Consider the following 23042-nt stretch of genomic DNA (forward strand, 5'->3'; position numbering starts at 1 on the left):
GGCACTGAACATATTTATATGCAAAGTTTGGTTCTTGATGGTCATGTTGTGTCTCATTCCTCTCGATATGAAGGATGTCTATTTTCATGTCAACTTCCACCCAGCACATTGGAAGTTCCTCTGTTTCACAATGGGGCAATCCTACTATCAGTTCCGGGTCCTTCCCTTTGGTATCCCCACTGCTCCATGCATGGTCATGAAGGTCTTTCTCTGTTAGACATGCTCAACAGGTCCTTCTGTGCGACTCATGAGTGGGAGCTCCACGACCCCACGCTCCGCTCAGTCTTTTGCCAGTGGGGCATGCCGCACTGGTACCTCTTTGCGACTGCTGTGAACCACAAACTTCCCCTTTTCTGCTCTGGATGAGCCCTACAGGGCGATGCCCTTCTCCTCCCCTGGATTTCTGATCCCTGCTGCACCTTCCCACCCATTACCTGCTTCCACAAATCCTGTGCGAGGTGCGGCGGGATCACGCAACACTCATTCTGATAGACCCTCCTGGTCTCACCAGTACTGGTTCACTGATCTCTTCCACCTCTTCGCTTGCTGTGCCCTCTGATCCGTCTTGCCACGCGCCCAGATCTCCTCATACAGGCACACGCCCGCCTGAGGCATCCCAACTCAGGGCTGCTTTACCTCACAGCTTGGTATTTGCATGGGGCTTGTGTGTAGAAAGGCACGCTCTGCCCTGTGTGCAACATTCTCACACACAGCAGACAACCATCTGCTAGAGCCTGCTATGAATGACTGCTAATTGATGATGCTTCACCACCTAGGTGCATTGCCACTGATACTCTCTGGACTTCATCTCCAGTCCCATCCTCCTGGACCACCATCTTCATCTCCGGTTGTTCATCCTCACCCACTCCTCCTTCCGTGTCCACGTGGCAGTGCTCAGTGCCTTCCTCCCCGTGGTAGATGGTTCTTCTATCGTCACTCATCCAACCACCTCCCACTTCGTTCGTGGCCTCTTCAATGCCTTATCAGTACGGAGGCCTACTTCCTCCTGGGACCTGAATCCTCCTCCTCTATACCATCACTAAACTGCCTTTTGAACCCCTCACAACCTGCTCTCTCACCCATCTCTACATGAAGGTGATCTTTTTGGTGGTTATCGGCAAGACGGGTTACCAAGCTGGCAGCCATGATGGCTGACACACCCGTTTCTGTCTTTCTCCCTAAGGTGGCCTCTCCATTCTCCCTGAACCAGTGCATACACCTCCCAATCTTCTACCCAAAACCGCATGCCTTCCACAAGGTGCAAAGATTGCACTCTTCAACGTCTGCCAGGCGCTGACCTTTTATCTCCTGTGCACCCATGCTTTTTGTGCCTCATCCCATCTCTTCCTCACTCTTGCAGAACCCTGCCATGGTCATGCCCTCTCCTCGCATTACCTCTCTAGATGGATCTCCCATTGCGCTGAGGAATGTTTCTCTCTCTCTCTCAGATGTTCCTCCGCTGCCGGGCATCACGGCACACGCCGCCATATTGGCCTTCCTCGCAGACGTCCCATGACAGGATTTTTGTAGGACATCCATGTGGTCCTCCATACACATCTTTTCTGCTTACTATGCCATCACCCCGGCAGCGGTGGCAGATGTGAGAGTCAGCCACATTGTCCTGCAGACTGTGATTTCTTGTGAGTCCTTACACCCACCTCCCTGCTGAGCACTGCTCGCTGGTCTCCCACGGCTGGAATCCATATAGGGACCATCACTCAAAGAAGAAGGGGAGGTTACTTACTGTAACTAGAGGTTTTTTGAGATGTGTGGTCCCTAATTGAATTCCGATCCTGTCCTCCATCCCCCTTGGTACAGGCTCTGTCGCTTGCAGGTAAGAAGGACCTGAAGTGGCGTTGACTTGCACAGCCTCTTAAAGTCTCAGACACGCCACATGGCCAACACACAACGTACATGCGGGTCAACGGACACTACTTACGAACAGTTCTAACTCCGCCGCATGGCGCATATGTGAACCCACGCCTGGAATCCAAATAGGGGACCCCACACCTGGAAGAATCTCAAGTTTCAGAAGTAACCTCTCCTTCCTTTGCCTTTATAATATGCGTTTATTTGGAGTCTGTGTGGCTGTAATCTTGTTCTGTCATTACCTGTTTACTCTTTATTATGGTTTTCTGAGCAGAGACTCCTTAGTCTGTGTTTATCTTGTGCACTTGTGTGTGTTTCAGTAAAAAAATGTCATTATTTGAAATCATTGACACTGCTGGTTAAAGATACCAAATTCCATCATCTATTGTCCCGTAAAAAGATCCATTAAAGATAAAACTGCAGATACTTGATAAGGTTCCTTTCTAGGAACAAGGAACTCTCTGATCCGTATGAGATCTTATCTCCAGAGAAAGTGTTTGTATTCATAACATAAAAGATTCACAACAGAAGGGGCCAGACAGGGGAAGCAGAGGTTTTCCTTTCCTAAGGGTGATCCTCTGACGTTAAAAGATGATTGCTTAAAGCAGATGATTGTTCAGTGTCAGACAATTTCAGATATCAGTGAGAAGAAGAAAGTGAACTGGGTCCTGCCTTTGATGACTTAATTTGTTCCGTGAGTGATGCAGGGCTGTGAATTAGTGGAAAAACCTGTAGCAATTGCAGTATTTCTAATCCATCCTTATGTTGGCCTTAACTTGCAGATCAGATGGCAACACTTATTGGAGAACTATGGAAAATATTCCCCTGGTGTCCTTCCTCATAAGGGCAAAAATACTGTTTGTGCTTTGCGAGACCCACTGGTGTTAGTTTTTGTTTTTTTTAAAAGGTGACCTGCAAAGGATTCTTAAAATATTAGGCTTGTGCTCCCCCTCTCCTCTTTCCATGATGGATAAAGAATGCCAGAAAAATGTATATTTTTTTGTTTTAGTGGAGTCATCTTTTATGTCTTCCCCATGCTCCCCCATTAGATAGAAACAGGAGTGTGAAGTCTGGTTTTCATGAATGACTGGGGAGATATCTTTGAATGCGGTGATACGAATCTTCAACAAAGACCCCTTTTCCCAATGTGTTAGATAGTCATAGGAGTTAACAGAAACAAAAATTTCTTTCCTCTCTCAATTGCTTAAGGATTAGCCATCCATCCCAAACTGTTAGAAATTCAAGATTTTCTGTTCTGAAAGATGCTTTTTACTGAAGAACTAGCAAAACAACACCAGAATCAATAGTGAAAGCTGAACAATTAAGAAAATAAGGGATTTTTAGTTGTTTAAAACTTTTTCATAGATTCTGAGACCAGAAGGGACCATTGTGATCATCTACTTTGACCTCCTGTATAATACGTGCCATAGTATTTCACCAGAATAATTCCTATGGCAGATCTTTTAGAAAAACATACAATATTGATTTAAAAATTGTAAGTGATAGAGAGAATCCATCACAACCCTTGGTAATTATTCCAATGGTTAGTTACCCTCACCATCAAAAATTTACACTTTATTTTCCGTCTGAATTTGTCTAGCTTAACTTCCAGTCCTTGGATCGTGTTATATGTTTCTCTGCTAGAATGAAGAGCGCTTTATTAAATATTTGTTCCTCACGTAGATACTTATTGACTGTAATTAAGTCCCCCCATAACTTTCTCTTTATTAAAAGTAAATAGATTGAGCTCATTGAGTCTTAATATTATAAAACATGTTCTAATCCTTTAATCATTCTTTTGAACCCTCTCCAATTTATCAGTATCCTTCTTGAATGGTGAGCACCAAAATTGGACAATGTATTCCAGGGGAAGTAGCACTAGTGTCAAATACAGAGATAAAAATGACCTCTACTCCTACTCAAGATTCCTATTTTTGTGTTTAAAACCAATTTAACTTAATACTCAAGCATTTTGAAGAAAGAATATCTTTGTTAAAGATTCAGAACTCCTGCCCTTTCATTTAAGGTAGAGCTCATATACTACATAGCCTCCATGACCCTGCCACCAAGGAGCTCTTCAGCGAAAGTAAGAGAAGAAAGGACTTGACATTCCTCATACTTCTAATGTTAACCCCCCACAAAAAACCAAATAACCCAATAAATGTCCCCAAAAACCTTGACAGGCAACCTTTTTATTATAAAGAAGCAAAAAGAGCCCAGGTCTGCTTTTGCCCCGCCCTTCCCTGGTCACCCTTCTGAGTTCAGGAGTACTGAGAGTGTTATAGATGCAGTGTTTGGTTTATGGAGAGGAAGATGATGGGCATACGTAATGTCCCACCACTTTTACTGTTTAATTAGGTGGTGATGTTGGCTGATTTTGAAAGCTAATTTGGATCTGTTTTCCTTGACTGGAAAAAATAGGGCTAACTATATAATTTTGAGGGGCGTGAAATCAGACTTGAACCATTTTGGGGGAGAAGGGATAATTTGTGTACCTTAGATGAAGGAAGAGTTCATTTATTTTACGTAAATGACAAAGCAAAGGCTGCAAACTATCCTAAAGTAATGAACAGAAGAGGATTCTGCTCTTGCTCTGTGATTCCTTAACATATGTTATCTTTTATCAGTATTATAAATGCTTCACTTTATAAAGATACTTAATCTTCAAGCTAGAGCATGAGCTTGGATTTGTGGGTGTAGGGAGCAGCTGGGAACTGGTTTGTAAATAGCTCAGGGTATGTCTGTGCTGAGAGTTGCAAAGTTGCTGCCGCCAGATTGATCTTTCTGGATCAATTGAACGGTTAGTGTAGACCTGCTCAATCGATCAGGAAGTCAACTGAGTAAAACCACCCCCTCAAGTAGCGTAGCGCTGCATTCCTGTCGGCACAGTGCAGTGAAGACGGAGCGCAGAAGGGAAGCACAGTAGTCGACGGGAGTTATACAAGCTACTCTGCGTAGTTTGCATAACTCCCGTCAACTGCCGCTGAATCTCCAGGTAAGTGTAGACCAGAGCTGAGTAACCCATAAGTAGCGGTGTTTCAATGTAGCTGCTATGCCATGTTTATACATACAGTGCCATGTCTGGTGAAGATGCTCTGTGCCAACAGCATTGGCATAAAAAAAGCTGCCTCTGTGAGTGGCAGAGCTCCCACCAACATAGTTCTATGCACATGAGTGCTTATGTCGGTATAACTTATGCCATTCAGGGGTGGAATATTCACATCCGTGAGCAACATAAGTTTTGCTGACCTAGGCTGTAGTGTAGACAGAGATGTATATAACTGTTCTTGATGGAGCAAAGAATCTTCTTAGGTGCATTGTTGCTGCTATAGGCATGAAGGTTAGGGTTCAGATTATGCATCTGTGAACACACTTATGTTTTATGGAGATTGAAGTAATGGCTTTTCCATTCTGCCTGTCACCAGGGAGGGATAGGTTAGCATTTGAATCTGCCAAGGGTCATTATTCTTGGCATGAGTAAATCTACTTTGAAGACACATAACTAACCCTCAGCTTGAGGCATGGTCTTAGGCATTTTAAATGTGCTGTTCTATTTTGTTACTGTTCCTTATTTCAGTAATTATATCATGTTAAACTGTGTGGGATGTGTTTGCTCAGACCTTGTGCAGACACTGTGAAATTAACTTTCTTACCCTCCAATGTGAGTTGGACTGAAGTGACACTTTCAAAAGCCTTACAGTTGAACCTCCCACATATGGTGTCCATTCTTTAGTAGAAGAAGGGTGCATGAAGATTTAGTAATGTAATTGCTGCTTAATTACTCTATGTTGTAGAGAGACTGGAAAACTGACATGCTGTGGGGGTAGATAGGTATGGTATCTAATCTATCTAATACTTTGCATATATAAGAAACACAACTGAATCAAGAAAAAGTCTGGAAACTTCAAAAGAAGGGTTGGATGGAGGGAAGAGATGCCCTTATGCTCTGTAGAAGTTAAGGAATTGCTTCAAGTGGAAGCAGTTAAGCTTAAACAGAGAGACCCCAGTGAAGAGGGCATGAGTGTGCTGAGTGCCTGAGGCAGCTATGTTCTGATGTGGAGATGTTTTTAAGAGTGTGCAGTGGCTGGGAATAAGACAAAATTAAATTCCCCTTGTTCCCCCCCTTGTCCCCAAGCAGCAGCCTTGAGGGTAGAATATAGGCTAGATTGGAAAGTCTCTTTCAAAACACCCTAATGCTAGAAGTAGCAGTGAATGGTTTCTGAACTGGTCCTTGTACCCCAAGATGGTTGCTCTGCGCCTCTTTCCTGACACATGCATTTAATTTTTAACTTGAAAGGCATTTGCTTATTTATTTTCATTGTTCCTGATAATAATTCTAAGCCATTAGAGGGGAAAATTGTATTAAAAAATGCTGTTTCACACTTTATTTGTTTGATGATTTAGAGTGATAGAAAATAGCACATTTGCTGGCTTTTATAGTCTGATAATTATTCACATCCATCAAGCCATTCCAGGGGAATAAACAAAACACAAAGAAAATTAAACTATTAATAGCATCCTCCATCGCAAATATGAAGGATTTTTTTCATGCTTTCATTTTAAGAATAGAAAGGGGATTGACCAGTTAAATTCTATCTCTAAAGGGGGGAAAAAACACCGCTGTAAAGAAATGAAAGTCTAACACACCTTCAACACTTGATTGAGCACCTCCTGAACCTGAGATCCTGAATTTTTTTGTCAATAAATGAGACCAGAATCAGTTTTTGGGAAAACCCTAGGACTCTGAACATCACATTAGAAAGAGCTGTGATAGGGTATTCTGGGATCCTGAAGCTTTGGTTGTGAGGGGATTTCTCCTCAGAATATAAATGGAAAGTCCCTTGCTTGTGACACTGGGTGAAACTGAAACCATTTAAGTGCTCCCCTCTTGGTACTGGTTTAGTAAAGAGTGTGGAGTATAGTGGTTGAAAATGTTCCATCGCTCACTGTATCTCTTTCAGATTCTCTTCAAAGTCAAATGAAGATTGAATTCTAGTTGAATCAAACTATATTTTCTATCCTGAGATCTTTTTTCCCATCAGTCTCTTCTTTCCAGTAAGGAAATTGTCCTGGTAATTTATTGCACTCTAGCATAATCTGACAAATTGCTGAGAAGTTTGCTGGGAAGTTTGTGTTCAGGTTGTAGTCCAGGCTCTTAGCCTTTGGTCAGCTACCAAGAAAGCTGACATTTGAAAGTTGTTATAAGCCCAGTCTCTTATTTGGTCACAAACCTAGTCTCTTGGATATTTGACCTGTTTTGAAGAACTTGCTCTTTTAGTGCTGGTTTCACAGACCTATCTGTTATTATGGAGCGTAGTTAGTCCAGAAGAGACTGATTCTGCACTTGCAGAAGTGGCTCAAAGTCAGTGTCCTTGGTGTTTATTTTTCTCTGTCACAGATGTCTTCTCAACACAGAATCAGTCTATAAAAAAGTTGCTCTTCTGAGGGTTATTAAAATAGTTTACGCTGCCACTATCCCTTCTCTTTTTAGTTTTGTAGCTGTTCAGTGCAGGGTGGAAAATCCCTGCTCACTAATCTGTAATGGTTAAATGTAGCATCTATCAAGGTTAGATCAAAGTTAGGTTGATTGAGTACAGTCGAGTTAAAAGAATAAAATGTGGGCCATCCACAAAGCTGATTCTGTCAATAGTGAAGTATCTGATAATTGTCAAGGAGTGATACTCCTTGATAGTTATAGCCCACCTCAGGACTTTTTCAGGATGCTTGATAAACTAAAAATCCCAGCACTTGTCTGTCTCTTGCAGGGCTGCTTTGTGTCGATCTTTGTCTGATTTTTTTTTTTTTTTTTGGAGTAAATGCAACAATATTCATAATTGGAACGGGTAGGAAGAACACTCAGGAGGAGAGAACTACACTGCATAGTGAACTGGAGAGAGCAGAGCAGTGAAAGCTTTAGACCACAAGGAAAGATTCAGTATTAACAGATGTAAAAATATCTTTAATTAGGGAGGGAAAAATAAACAGTACAGGTACACAATAGTGGAGTTTTCACTAAGCAGCTATAACCACTGTATTAAAGCAGGTCTATTTTGATCTTGTTTACTTAATGCTGTACTATTTTTAATTTTTCCTTTAAGTTGGCACTACAGTTGCTAGAGGGAAGATGTGGGATTGTGAGAAGCATAATAAGTCAAAAGGAACAGATGAAACTTAAGTTCCTTAGGGCAGGGAATGTGTCTGTTTTGTGTTCAAGATCTAGTGTAATGGGGTCCTGGTCCCTGTTGGGTCTGTAGGCATTATAGCAATACAGATAAGTCCTAAGGAAGAATAAGGGATAACTACACTTCCAGAAATATTTACATAAAAAAGGAACCTATACATATACAGGAAAGCTAGTAAAATTTGTATAAAAACTTCAGACTAGATGGGTTATGGCAGACACTAGAAAGTTGGGGCGAGAGGGGATGAAGCTGTGCGGGGTGAGGAGGGGCTCTCCACGTGGGCAGTGCAGCCCACCAATCCAGGGAGAAGGGGAAGAACCATCCCCTCTGCTCTCCACATTCCTGGCCAGGGCCCTACAAGGCGGTAAGTGACAGCGGGCAGGTCACCGCGCGGGGTGGGGAGACCCAAGCCCAGCAGCTGAGTTATTGCAGGGAGCAGCGGCCACAGGAGTGGGAGAGGCGCTGAGGGAAGTGCTCAGCACTGGCCGGCGCCTCTTTGCCTCCTGGTGACTTGGGGGAGCAGCTTGGGCTCACCCTGCCTGCTGCTCTCACCCCTTCTTCATGGGGGAGATCTCAGCAGGGGGGGTGAAACCACCAGGAGGCAACACTGCAGGGAGGGTGGGGGTCGGTGGCGACTGCAGCTCTGCTGCTTCCCAAGTTACCTGGAGGCAGAGGTGAGCACTTCCTTCAGCGTCCCTCCCACTCCTGTGCTCCCAGCGGTAACTCAGCTACTGGTCTTGCCTTGCTTGCCCTGCTTGGTGCTGACCTGCCGGTGAGTGACTCGCTTACTTACTGCCTCACAGGGTCCCGGGAGTGGCTCTTCCCCTCTCCCCAGCAGGTTGGGTTGCGCTTCCCATGTGGAGAGCCCCTCCTCACCCCAAACATCTCCTTTCCTCCTCGTGTGGTGGGGCCATCCCCACCTCAACTTTCCTTCCAGATGAGAGGGGGAATTCTTCTGGGTCTCCCCCCAACCGCCTGGGGACTAAGCCCAGGTGAGTGCCTGGCTGCTGCTAGGGAGGAATCGGATCTGGGCTGGGGGATGGACTGAAGCACTGGGCTGCGCATACGTGCAAAACACATCCCGGGGCTGGCCTGCTGAGCGGAGCTGGCCAGGGACCAGCCTGACTCAGCTGGGACAAGGAGGCATTGTGGTTTGGCTCGAGAAAGGAGAGCAGACAATGGGAAGGGAATGAGGGGGCATGTGATGGGGAGGACCTCAGGGGATGAGGCCAAGTGGGAGCTGGGGTGGAGCATGGTGGGAAGGACATAGCAGGGAGGGGGCCCGGCCCAGCCCAGCCTCCCCAAAGGCCAGGAGTCACCAGCTCTCACAGTGAAGGTTTTTTGCCAAAGTGGCCCCTGCTTGAAAAATAGTGAAGATCACTGGTTTAGGGGAATGGTAACGGATAGAATCTTTTACTCAAGGTCATCATTTCACTATTCACCAATGTTGAATTTGGCTCAAAGTTACTAAATTGCAGATTTTAGTGGCCTGTGTGAAAAAGTTTGGGTCTCAGTCAAGTTGGTAGTGGACAGATGATGGACTAACTGGCACTAATCTTGCTGGTAGCCTCTACCAAAGGACTGCATAGACATAGAAACCGAACTCCTCTTTCATCTCTAAAAGTAGGCTCTGGCAAATCAGGATTGAAACACATTGATGGGACGGTGTGGAGAAGTTCGCACTTCTCCTTCCTGTGTTATACCTGCACAATAAACAAAGGACAGAACCACAAAGATGTGGCACCTTTTGGAAACAGTACATTTAGACAGTCAAAATACTGAAACAAAGATGTGTCCTTAATACTTTAAAGAGCTGAGCAAACCAGCTCCCTCACCTTTTCCATGCTCATCCTGGATTTTCTACCAGTCTTGTCCTTCTCACAGATTTTCACTCCAGTTGTTTATATCTTATATCTCTGGGTTTTTAAAGAATTACTGAAAGATAGAGCTTTTTTCTTTCATTTTCTCCTTTCAAGAACTCTTTGAGTTCTAGCTACCCCAACACAATCCCACTACCACTACTTTTAAATAACTTTTCTCAAGTGGGGTCTGTCTCGGTTTATAACTTGCCAAAAGATGAAGACACATGTATTCTGCCCCTATCTGATGCAGAGGGCAAAAAATTTCACCTCTGAAAGATTAGAATCCAGGTGAAATTGTTCTGAAGCCTTAAACTGATGGTTTGATTGAGGCGACAAAAGGGGGCAAGTGACAAGCCTCATAGGTAGGTAACAAAAAGCAACCTTAACAGTGGGCTAGATGTTGAGAGACGGGCTGTGGAATGGAAAATTACAGTAGGGACATAAGAGCAACAAGAGGAAAAATGGGGGAATCTGCTCAACATCTGATGTCTGCACAAATGCAAAGGAGTATGGAGAATAAACAGGAAGAACTGGAAATATTAGTACATAAGCGATATCGTCTTAATTGGCATCACTAAGACTTGCTGGGATAATCTCGTGACTGGAATATTAGTATAGAGGATTATAGCTTGTTCAGAAAGGACAGGCAGAGAAAAAAGGGATGAGGTGTTGCATTCTACATCCAGAATATAAGCGTTTGTACTGAGGTCCAGAAGGAGATGAGAGGCAGACCACTTGAAAGTCTCCAGGTAAAGATAAAAAGGGGGTAGGGGGACAGGGGCAATGTCATGGTAAGGTTCTACTATAAATGACCAAATCAGGAGGAGGCATTTCTAGAACAAGTAACAGAAATATCAAAAACACAATACCTGATAATTATGGGGGACTTTAACTACCCATATATTTGTTGAAAAAGTGATACAGCAAAATAAAATGTCCACTAAGTTGTTGGCATGTGTTGGGGAAAACTTTGTGTTTCAGAAGGTGAAGGAAGTAACCAGGGGGATACCATTTTAGACTTGATTCTAACTAATGGAGCAATTAATTACAAATCTGAAGGATAAAGGCCATTTGGGTGAAAATGACCATGCAGTGATAAGCTTCCAAGAGAGGAGGTGGAATTCCTGTCACTGGAGGCTTTTAAGAACAGGTTAGATCAATTAGATCCCTTACCTGGTCAGTGCCACTGTGGAAGCTGGGGACTGCAGCTGGGAGCTGCAACTGGAGCCAGGATTCACGGCCAGGAGCAGGGTTGGGGTTGGGAGCAGAGATGCAGCTTGGATCTGGTGGTCAAGGGGCTGGAGCTGAGGCTGGGGGCTGGGCCAGGGCTGGAGCGGAGCTGGGGGCAGAATGGGGTTGGGTGGTACTCCCTCCCTACCCCCATGGGGGTTGGCCTGGGACAAGCCCAAACATTCTGTGACCCCCTAGGTGGGCGTGCCCCAAGGTTTGGGGACCACTGGGTTAGACAGACACCTTTTGGGATGGGCTAGGTATACTTTGTCCTGCCTCTGTGCAGGGAGCTGGACTAAATGACTTTTCAAGGTCTCTTCCAGCCCTACATTTCTGTGATTCTGTTAAATTGGACACAGCTTTTGTGGGGACCAGTTTCCTTAATGGTCAGTGCAGGACTCTGTCAGTTGACAAATCTTATTCCTGAAAGAAGCACATATTCAGAACTCCAGCACTTCTTTTATTTGGTGTTACTTCTTGATTAGAAGGTTTTCTGAGACCCTTCCTGACTCTCTCTTAAGAAGCACTCTTGCTGTCTGCATCTGCCCATAATAAAATGGGCTAATTCATCAGCCAGAAGAGAGACGTAATTGTAACTCAGGATTGGTATGTGTGGCTTGCAAAAGGAGACATGTGTTGACCTCTATTTCATTAGGGGAATGGAAGTGTCCCTGTTCTGGGAATGGTCTATACAGGATCTTTCTACAGTGCCGATTCAAAAACATTATGCTAAATACATTGATTTGTCCTCATACTTTCAGTGAGAGTTGTTTTCGGACCCGCAAATAATCCAAGTTGCTAACAGAAAAAAACAGGTCCTTTGTGCTCTAAAATAAATGTCCATCATCTCTTACTGTTAACCTATGCGTCCAGGACGTTTCTCTAGAGCGGTGGAGATAAGTAGTCCACCAAAGCAGAGAACTTGAGATATGACAGATATAGGCTATCATCTCTCAAAACTGCTGCGGCCACTTATTTGTCAGATGGGTAAATCCTGCAGTGCTGAAGGGGTTTCAGAGCAACTAGCAGAACCTATGTCTGTCTATGCTTAAAACCCTACAGCGGCAGCACTGGGCTGCACTGCTGTAGCACTTCAGTGTAGACACTTATTACAGCAACTGTGGCGATTTCTAAGCTTTCTATGTCACCTCCTTTTCCTTCTACCTTCTAATTGATGATTTCATGTCTGATCAGATAACGTTTGTTAGCTCAAAACTGCACAGTATCTAGAGTGGAAAGGAAGAGGGTATTTTTTTCGTCTTGAAACATAGTTAGCCAAATTTTCTTTCTGCACTCACGCTCACAACCCCACCAAATTAAATGGGATTGTGTGGGGGTAACTGAAGGCAGAATTTGGCCTCCTTTTAATTCCACTCTGATAGATTTACTCTTGACAAGCAAGAAAATCAATCAGATCGCACACAACCTCTTCTTTGCAGCAGTTTGATCTGAGTAAAAAATGTTGTAAATTTTGAACCAATTATTGCACATGCAAGTTTAGTGGTGGTGGTGGGGATATTGACCTGTAGATTTTTGTGTTAGTTTTTGTGAGCACACTGGAAATTCAGTTCTGCTGGATTCCTATCCAAGCAACTCTTATTCAGGCTCTCCTTGGACTCAGTTCAGCTTCTTGCAGTCTGCAGTTTCAGATAACACAATGACCATGTTCCAATGTATTAAACTTTTAACATCCTGCGGATTCAATTAATCTTATCTTTTTAATTCCCAATTACAGGCACTAATTAAGTGAAAGTAACAGTGTAGACTGGGGATATTACATTAATCAGCAGCAGCCTTGTAGACATAAATTAGTTCTTTTCCAATCCTTCAGCGTTTTCCCAGAAGAAATGGAATGTTTCATTTCCCAGTTTTAAGGGACATTAATCCCACAAAGGAGTTTTGGATTGGGATTATTTTTATTACTTTTATGTAAGTGATAAATGGTCATTTAAAAAGAAAAGCTACTAGCTTTGTCCAAGACAAATGAAATTCTTTGATAATTATACAATTTAAGGTGCTGTCAAAAGGTACTTGAAGCACATTAATATATTATTCTGTAATATTAAATGCTACATGGTGTTCTTTGAAAATTTTGGGTTTTTTTAAGATGCCAGTTTAAATTGGTTTAGAGGCTAAATCTTGAAGCCCCTCCTGTCATCCTCTCTCCATTAGATCATGCATCTCCAGATTGCTATAGGTGAAAATTCACTTCGGTTTCATACAAAGAGAGTTTGGGATATGACTTTTCCCCTGTTACTCTTTGCAGTTTGGATAAATGACTCTTGTCTTTGAACTGAAGAGCAATGGGAAGGGGACTGGCCTGTAGAAGGAATGTAGACTTTCTAATGTCTTTGGGAGTCGTCATAGGTGGGGTGGTAGTACTGCCTATTAGTGTTATCCCACTCTTCCTATTAAAAGACACTTTTCAGTTGCCTGTAACTTTGCCAGTCCTGGTTAAAGTTTGGCAATCTAAATTCCAGCACTTCTTAATTTCAAAATGCTTAACTTTGTGACCTTAATGTTCTTTTACTGTTTTTGCCTGTAGTATAGATATTAAGTATCTATTGTGTCCCTCTAACTCTTTTGCAGGAGATAAGATATGTTTTGCATCTTTGTAATGAGGGGAGAGGCCCATGTCTCACTCTGTCTAGCTAGAGATGATAGTTGGCTAAGGAACAACTACTTATAACTGAACCATCCTCTCTTCTGTTTGAATAGAGGATTTTGTAACCCTTGGGACAATCTTTTAGAACAAAAATAAATTACTGTGCTTCTATCCCATATGTTCTGCTAGTGCCTAGATACGACTTTGGTTAAGGCCATATAAATTCATAAAATAGATATTTAGCTTAGAGCTTCTTATCTGTTAAGTTCAGTTTTATCTGTATGCACCTTTTCTACTAATTTACTCCTGGGCTTCCCTGCATTCTCATCATTTTACGTAATTAAATCTCACTTAAAACCTCTCTCTTCTAGCTTATGGTTCACTTTCTGTGACATCTTGTGATGCTACATAATAATACCACAGAAAAAATAACTCATTGTGTGAAGTTGCCAAGAACTTCAGCTCCTTCGATTACAGTTCTGGTTTCCTCCTAGAACTGTATCCATGTTTTATTGCTATCTTTCAGACTTTTACATTTTTTGTATGTATTTCCTGCTTTCAGTTGTAGGTTGGGGCTGAGCTATTGTAATGGTGGTTACCACATTTGCCCTCACCTGTTTCCATTCTGTGACTGTGTTCTTGATTTGAGATGTGGCATTTAATTTCCTGATGAGTGTTTTGTTTTTCCTTAGGTATGCCATACCACCAGAGCATGGCAAACGATTGGAACGCCTGGCAAAAGGTAAACTTTTAACTACATACTTTGCTAATGTTGCTGTTGCTGAGACTGAATGTAGTCTAGAGCTGCACAGTGAATTTGCATTGGGTGTCCTAGACCCAGTCATTGCTGATGAGGGCAGAAACCTTGTCTCGTCACTAATGCTGTAAATAGTAAATACTGGTGCAGCTGGCTTTTCATAGTCACACTCTCCTGACACACCAAGGCCAGACTAAAACTAATGAAACAATTTTTCATTTTGAGGCTTTGAGACCAAACCACTCTGTAGTCCTGGGAATGAATTCAGTAAGAACTCCATCATGCATCTCCATGTGCAATTAATGCCATAGTTAAAACCTGCCTCAATGAGATGAGAACTCTGATCACTTTATGTGGAGGGCCGGCACTGGACCTGCTATGGCATCTTCCCTTCCCCTATTGCTAGGAGAAGCCTTCCTTTGAAAGAGAGTATTGTAGTAATTTTTTTTTTGCTACCCTCATAAGTCTGTTAAATACAAAGCGCATTTGTATTGATTGTTGCTGAACATTTTTCATAAAAAAACGTACTTACAAACTCAATAATGGTGGATACAGGGACTATAATTATTGGAGTTGTCTCTTCATGATGTATGTAATGATGTGCATACCATCGTTGGCGGCATTCCTGTTACTAGAGAGGGCTGTTTACAGGATCGATTGTGCCTCTTCTTCTTATAAACTTCATGGTTGTTAAAAAAACAAAAAAGGGAGAGGGGGGGACACAACCAAGGCTAGCTGCAACAATTGGGCACTCTCTTCCTGGGTATGCTATATTCTAAATCTGTTTATTTTCATCTGATTAAGAATAAGGGAACAAAAGGGAAACATTTTTGTTTTTTTTCACGGGAAGGTAAAGAATAAACTTTGATATAGTCAAGTGTAAGTTTTATCCAGTGCAGAAGAGTCCAATCTCATACATCGACAGAGCGGGGTCCCATTAACTAGGCCCTGCATCCTTTCAGTTCACTATTTCTTTCTGGGCCAAGTACCTTGTGGTAACCTTAAGTTTAATATCATAGAAAGAGTTCCTTCATGTTCTGCTCTTAAAAGTATACTCTGGTCTTCCCACTGACAGTTCATTCAGTTTTCCACTCTTTAGAAGCCCTTAAAAGAGGAAAGTAGAACAGAAGAGAAATGTTTGGCAGCTTCTTAATATGTAAAGAAAAAGGAGAAAACAAGTAACAGTGACTTCTGCAACATGGTCACAGAATTCTTAAGGAGTAGTACCCTCTCACATTTATTCTGTGTGACTTGGATCTGGAAGGCCTTTGCTGATGGGACCCCATACTCCTTCCACCACCTCCTCCTATATAACCTTGAAAAGGTTTTCTTTTGAGACACTTGTGTGCCTTTCCTGGGATCATGAGAGCATGTGCTCACTGAGGCTAAGAATAGCCCCATAACACAATCAGCAAGCCAAGTCTGACAACCCTCACATTGCCTCTGGTTCACAAAAGCATCTTCCCTCCTCTCCTGAGCTTCACTGATTCAGATACCATGGTTTATCGGTTTAACCCAGATCATCTTTATATCCCTCAAAACCAGGAATTCCCCCATTTACAGAGCTTGCCCTGGCATCGCTGTTGGTTTTACAGGAATGGATGTCTTGTCATGTTGGATTCCATAATTCCCTGCAGACTTTAGACATCTAAAGATTTGCCAGCCAACTGAGCCAATGAAATTGACAACAGGCTGACTGGGTGCATATGCACGTCCAAAGCCCATTGTCAACCAGGCCTCTTGCACTTTGCTGGCTTCTCAGAGAGCCTTCCATCCTCAGCTGCTTAAAACACTTGTGTATACACAACTGCCTGACACCCCAACAAGGTCAGCCCATATGCTGCTGTCCACCTCTAGCACCTCACTGGTATTGATAAAGCATAGCATCTCCATCTTGGGAGGTAATAGTGCTGTGGATTTTAAGTGGGAGAAGACTAGCATGGGAAGCTCCTCTGTTTTGGTGACTGGCTCCAGAAAGGATATTTATAATTTTTTTTAATGGAGTGCTATCTCTTTGTTCTTACAAATATTATAGGCACACGTGGCTCTGCACAATAGGGAATCAGTACCAACTAAAGTCCCTGCCCTGGAATTACTAACTAAAAGCTACATCTCCCATTTAATGAGGCAAGCTTTCAGCTATAGATTTCAAGCAGTCATTATCATACAAATGTCTCTCCCTTGTTCAGTCATTATGTGAAAGAGGGTGGGAAAATAGGCACTCTGGAAACCTATTTTCTGTTTTAATCTGATGCTAACCACCAAAATACACTTATAATATTAACATTCCTCACAGATAGTCTAACATTTTTACTGATCATGTAATACCATAATAAGCCAATCTATGGGTCAAGATTAGTCTATATGTGTATGGGCTTCCCAGGGGAAGGGAGCCTTGTTCTCTTGGTTTTTAAGAGCCTCATACACCTACGACACTATATAAATAGAGAGAACATGTTGAATGCTACTACTGGAAAATTAGGGTTTCAAAGCAATTATGGATCCATACAATTTTTGTCTGTGGTCATGTGTCAGGTTTTATAGAAAATACCATTTTAGCCATCAAAAAAGCCCATAAATGCAGATGACATATATACATTTTACAGAAATGAAATTTGATATAAGACTACGAAAAATTACGGAATATTTCCAAATTCTCTTCTTCAATATAGTTTTACTTACAGCAAGACAGAACCCAATGATATATTGCTAATGACCTGGTCTTCCTTTTGGACTTTTCCCCCCCTCCTTCATCCCCTCCCTCCCATCCTTTTAGTTCAGAAAATAAAATGAAATTTCACTTCTTAAACATCCCTCCCTCCTCTCCCTGCATTGGTGCATCAATGGATTGTATTATGGAGATGTTCAGTACAGTGAAATGAGTTTGCAATTAATATGGAAAATGAATAGCTGAGCTATAAATGGGCTCTCTGGGAGAGTTGTGGAGCCCATGGAGAAAACGTTAATGTGTTGCCACGTTATTGGTGCTAATCACTTAAAATGTGCTCCTTTTATTAGTAGCTTTAATGAGAGCCACTTAAACTGTGCATTAAAAAGAGGAACTGCAGAGAGGGACGACAAACTGGGTGGCAGGCAGTCATAATTCTAATTGAAATGCTTTTAGAAAAAAAAAGTTGCCAGGATCCAGTAATATTTTGCACTTTCTGAAACCTCCTCCATTACATGCCATCAATTCAGTTTTGTTTCCAGTACTGGGATTATATTTTTTCCCCCCAAATGATGGGTAATTTTTATCTTCAACTCCTAATTTGAATTGATTTAATCAGCCACCTGCAGCGGGAAACATTGTCTAGGATAGAGGTTCTCAAATTGGGGGTGGGCCCCCTTGGTGACATGGAATGTATTCTGGGGAGTGTGAGAGAAACTTGGGGGGGGGAACTTACTGTGTACATTTTACCCACAGCAATTAATAACTAGCAAAGCTGATTCCTCCAGACATACCAGGTCCTCAGATGGTGCTGTGCATTTTAAGGGATTTCTGTTAAACTTGTATAGCATTATCAAAAGTTGTTGCCATCTGTATGTTAACGAAGCAGTGTGCACATTTAATTGTAAGCATTGACCACACAGTTTTTTGCTTCTGCTCTTATTACGCTGGATTGTTGGCTCTGTTTGAATCAGTGCCTGACTGTTTTTAATATTTAGTGAGAATAGCATGTTGATTTTTTTTAAGCTGTATATGTACTTGTGTGGCACTCGGGTGTAAACTACAAAGAAGGGGGGTGATCAGACACGTTTGAGAACTGCTGGTCTAGAATAATGCAGTAATGTTGTAAATTCAGGAGGGTGAAGGGCGGGCACATCAGTAGAAGACCAGGAAGGGTGACAAGCTTTATGTAAGCTTGTTAATTTTTGTATTATTAGTGCCCCAAGGCTTCAGTGAGGATTGGGTGCTCCCATTGTGTTAGGTGCTGTACAAACATTAGGAGATAAGGTCTGTGCCCTGAAGACCTTAAAAGAGTTTAAGACAAATGTGTGTGACAAGCACTAGGAGGGAGGATGAGGGTAACAATAATAATATATGTTGGGTGGTTCTTAATGTGTGGGGTTTTGTTTCTCTTTTTATCCCTGCCCTAGGCATCATTATGAAGTATTGCTATATGAGACCTTGGGCAAGACACTTCTCTGTGCCTCAGTTCCCCATTTGTAAAATAAGGATTATAGCACTTCCCTTTCTCACAAGAGTGCTGTGAAGTTAAGTCTATTAAAGATTGAGAGGCACTGTGATACTATAGTGATTGGGGGGGCCATATAAGTACCATAGATAGACAGCCTCTAAGAGTGAAGATAAACATTTTGTTCTTAAATTTCATAGACTGTATTATTAGAAATGGGAGTATGTATAGGCATTGGCCAGACAGCATTTGTGAGAGATCCTAGTTGTCAATCACTTTCCTAGGGCTCAATGTACAATATCTGTACTGCAAACCTTAGTGGCAGTGCTTTATGGATAACCTGTAGTGTAGTAGGCTGGAATATCAATAGGGACTTAGGCAAGGAAAACCATTAGTTGGAGGGAAGATGGCTGACACTGGAATTCTGAGGCCCGTGATCTTGTATTCCTGGGGAGCACTGATAAAGCACCAGAATGTCTCAAGATGAGGTGTCTTGCCCCCCGTCTTTTCTACTGTTGGGTAGCGTTCAGTAGGCTGGTCTTCTGTTTTGACAGAGGTCTAACAAGTGTTACTCATTTTCAGACAATTGTTGACACCTGTCACTGCCACAATCTTTTAGGCAATGAGTACATTGCTACTTATCCTGCCACAACCTGCAATTGTGTGCCTGTTGTTTCAACTGTCTACAAAATGTTTGGGCAGATTAACATTTTGCTGGCTATTTGCTGGTTAATGGATGTAACTTGTTGGGCAAATTTGCCCGTGGTGATGTTCGTTTTCCTCTGAATCCCTCTGCAGGATTTTTCCCAGGAAGCTCTCAGGGGTGCGATGCCTTCCTCCGTCACAAGATGACCCTCATTTCACCCTCCATCTTGAAGAAATATGGCATCCCATTTGATCGGGTATGTACAGAGGCTGTTTTAAGAGAAGTCTGTAGGTTTATTGAGAGCCTGGGGCTCTCCTCCTCCTCTGCTTAAAGCAAACCTTTACAGGGCAGGCAGTCTGGGGAATAGAATACTTCATTTCTCAATGCATTGTTATGTAAAATATGTGCTATCAGTTAAAACCAGGTGGCTGTTTAAAAATTAGGATTCAGGGCTTAGCTGAAACAAATCTTCGTAAAGTACGTCTAATAATAGTGAAACTTAGTACTCCAACACCATCTTTCATCTGAGCATCCCAGAGCATTCTGCCAACATAAACATAAGGGTGGAGGTGGTGATGTGTGTCTTATTAATTTTGTCCTTTTCAGTCCGCATTTCTGAATGAGAACATTGCCATCATGCTTTCATCTAGGTAAAGTTAGGATTTTGCTAGCATTAGTGTCTGAGATAGAGTACAGAACTGAGTTGAAGGGCCCCACGATCCTTTGAGATGGAATTAATATCTGTTTGGAAATAAAAGATCTTGGCTCTTGTACAGCGTCAAGACTATGAATTCATTCAATTTACTGCTCCAGAAGCTGCTTCATTTTTCCTAGCGAAAGGCTGTGATGAATGAAATTTGAAGTGCAATCGTCTGACTTCTCAGATGGACTTGCTGTCAGTGCAGTGGAAGTTTGTGAGATGCAGTGTGGCGCTTGTGGTTCAGCATCAGACATTAGACTGGAGCCCGGTTTGCACACACTGGTCCATGTTAAATTGCTGCTCATAAGAAGTCAGCAAACTTGAATCCTTAATGTGCTTTCATATTTTCACTTGTGGAGCTGAACTTTCAAATGGAAGCACATAAAAGCTTGCTTTACACAGCTAAACTCCCGTGGGAGCACCTAAATGTGGAATTTGAATGACCTCTTAAGATGCCCACAATATAAATTCACTGTCTTGAGAAAATAGATGGATGGGCTGGAGCAATATGTAGGGAACATGGAGTTTGTCCCAGGATAATGCGTAAGTGGCCATTTGGGGAATTATTTTTTCCTTTTGATAAAGGATTTTTGGAAATTCACTGTCCCCACTACTTACCTTCATATGTAGGTTCAGAGATCTTCAAAAGAGCACTGCAACCAATGTGCAGCCAACATGCTGTTTGAAAACCTGGTTGCTTATTTTGGAGCCTAAATAACAGCGGAGCTCTGTTGAAAATCTGTCATGTTTTAGGGATTTTTCCTTTGCATTCCTTTCCACACCTATATTGGTTGAACTCTAGGTTTTGTTTCTCACATTTTTATCCTGATATCTTTTGAGTTTAGAAGCCCAGGCCACGGGGAACATAATAAGCTGAATTGAGCATAGAGATTGGTCACTGCTGCATCTCAGAAGGGTGATGAAGGTAAAAAATCAGGAAGCTCTTACTTAACATCTTCTTGACTGTCTTCTAGTAAGAGGAATTTGCCATGTGTCCCTCCTGTGTCCTGCTGCCCTACTGCAGAGAGAAGCAGCAGCAAATGGGAAAATAGATTCTGATATTTCATTCTGGCAGCTTGCTAAAGCATTGTTTGTACCCGTGTCAAAGTCCAAAACTTGAAGTGAATATAAAAAACATCCTACATGATTTCAGTTTGTTGTATTTATCAGGCTCTGGTATCTCCTGCTTTTTGTAAAACATTTGTAATGTGCTTGTTTTTCCATTTACCTACTGGTGGGGGCAAAAGTCACACTGATGGCTAAAGAACATCCTAAGTGAATGGTTTCTGATCAATAACTAAGCAAATATCTAGTGATGTTCTTGCAAGAGAGCTTGTAAAGAAGAGGGTCTCTCCCTAACCTGATCCCAAGAAAGGTTTATTGAACTGTATGATCATAGGGATGATATGGAAAATGATTTCTAATTCACTGCTTGGTGAATGGGCTTTTCCATCTTCGCTATTATCCCCTCCTCCCATCCCACTTCCCTCCTCCCCAAATAATTTGATTTGTGAAGTAAGAAAAACGTGCAAGTGTATGACAGACAAGGCTTTTTACTGAATATATATATATAAAAATCAGTGAAATATGAGGGTAGTTTGTCTTGTGCCAGTGTTAGCAGAGTCAGTCTGTCACTGAATTCTATTAAAAGCCAAGAGAGACCAGCATAAAGAACAAAATCCTTTTGAAGACTGAACTCTCCCTTTAAAGAGGGGAGGGAGAGGAATTATCAGCAGTCTGTCTCAGAAACCTGACCTGTAGAAAGGGGTAGGGGTGTGCTTTCATGACAGCTTCTCCTTCTCCTCCTATGACTATTTGAGGCGCTCACTGAAAGGTCTTTAAAATGTGAAAGGAGGCCGGGGAGCCTCTTCAGTCTGAGCAGCCCACATCTGGATGAATCCTAACCAGAAGTAGCAGCTTCCAGTGCAGTATTGTACAGGGAAAGACAAATGTTTTTTCTCTTCCTCTAAAAATACAGGTAGGATCCCTTCATCTGAATTCCTGGCAGGCTTGAAACAAATGAATACATACACATTTATAAATCTCTGTAATGGTATTTACTTCTGGAAAAAAAGCAGATCAATACCAGAGCTTTTTAATAATTAAAAATGTGTATTTCTGTAATCCCCTATTGATTTCTCCATTTATTCAGCAAGAGCTTGCAGAAGTCAGTAAATTCAGGGCTTTCTCCATGAGTGGCAGTTTGTGCTGGCTTTCCCTCAATGGTTATTACTTTTCTACATGGCCTATCCATCATCCTGAGTGTTTTCTAATTTATTGTTGGGATAACGTTGACAGCGGTGACATGGAGGACATACAGTGTGGGGTTGAAATGAAGACACCAGGATGTAGATTTTCTGACAGGAACATATTCTTTCCGCCTTTTTAATTTAGCAATCTGCAGCTTTGCCTCAATTTATGAAGGGGCTGGTTGGGAGGATGCTCCATGAAGCTGGGTAGAGACTGGACTTGAGTTTCTCTCACCCAGGGAAGCCTCTGGGAACAGCTTTTTTTGTAATAGTCTTTCTTTATTCTGATGCAATTAACAGCACAAAAAGCCCTGGGGTTAGTCCTTCAACACTGAGCAAACTCAGCATTGCCACATTATTAGAATTGGGGAAACTGTTTGTTTAAAAATACCTTTTTGAATCCTTCCACAGACATTTATCTGGGTCTGTCCCTCTCTAATACATCTCATCCCACTTGATGTAGGTACAAGCTGTGTACAATGTACAATGCAGTATCAGAGAGAATGGTGGATTAAGTCTTGAGGTGCAGTAGCCCTTAGTTTGGAAGAATGTTTGCATTGGTCATTGAGGCAACCAGAAAGATTATTTTGAGTAGGGCTTTGCTTCCTAAGCCTTAAGGAAAGGGATGAATTGGGAACCTGCGACAGAGGGAATATTTTCTTTGTACAGCTTTTCAAAGTGGATTTTGTAGAACCTGCCTGACTTTAGCACCCACTCCCTCCATCTCCATTTTCCTGTTTGGTTTTGATATTTCATGATTGTGTTGAAACACACATGAAGTCTTGAAAGGTTGCATATTTTTTCAC

The 23042-nt window shown here is 42.2% G+C and overlaps 1 protein-coding gene across 12 annotated transcripts in view; it reads left to right on the top strand.

Moving 5' to 3' along the window:
- The window catches only part of KDM4B (lysine demethylase 4B), a 218782-nt gene that overhangs the window by 68497 nt on the left and 127243 nt on the right, over window positions 1-23042 (top strand). For all 12 annotated transcript variants that reach the window (XM_067558512.1, XM_067558487.1, XM_067558498.1 and 9 more), the window contains exons 6-7: window positions 14441-14490; window positions 19440-19543. In XM_067558512.1, coding sequence (XP_067414613.1) covers window positions 14441-14490; window positions 19440-19543 — 154 coding nt within the window. The remainder of the gene's footprint in view (window positions 1-14440; window positions 14491-19439; window positions 19544-23042) is intronic.

Source organism: Emydura macquarii, unplaced genomic scaffold (genome assembly GCF_026122565.2).
Source record: "Emydura macquarii macquarii isolate MOO-44397 ecotype Brisbane River unplaced genomic scaffold, CSIRO-AGI_Emac_v2 contig_306, whole genome shotgun sequence".
Lineage (NCBI taxonomy): Eukaryota > Metazoa > Chordata > Testudines > Chelidae > Emydura > Emydura macquarii.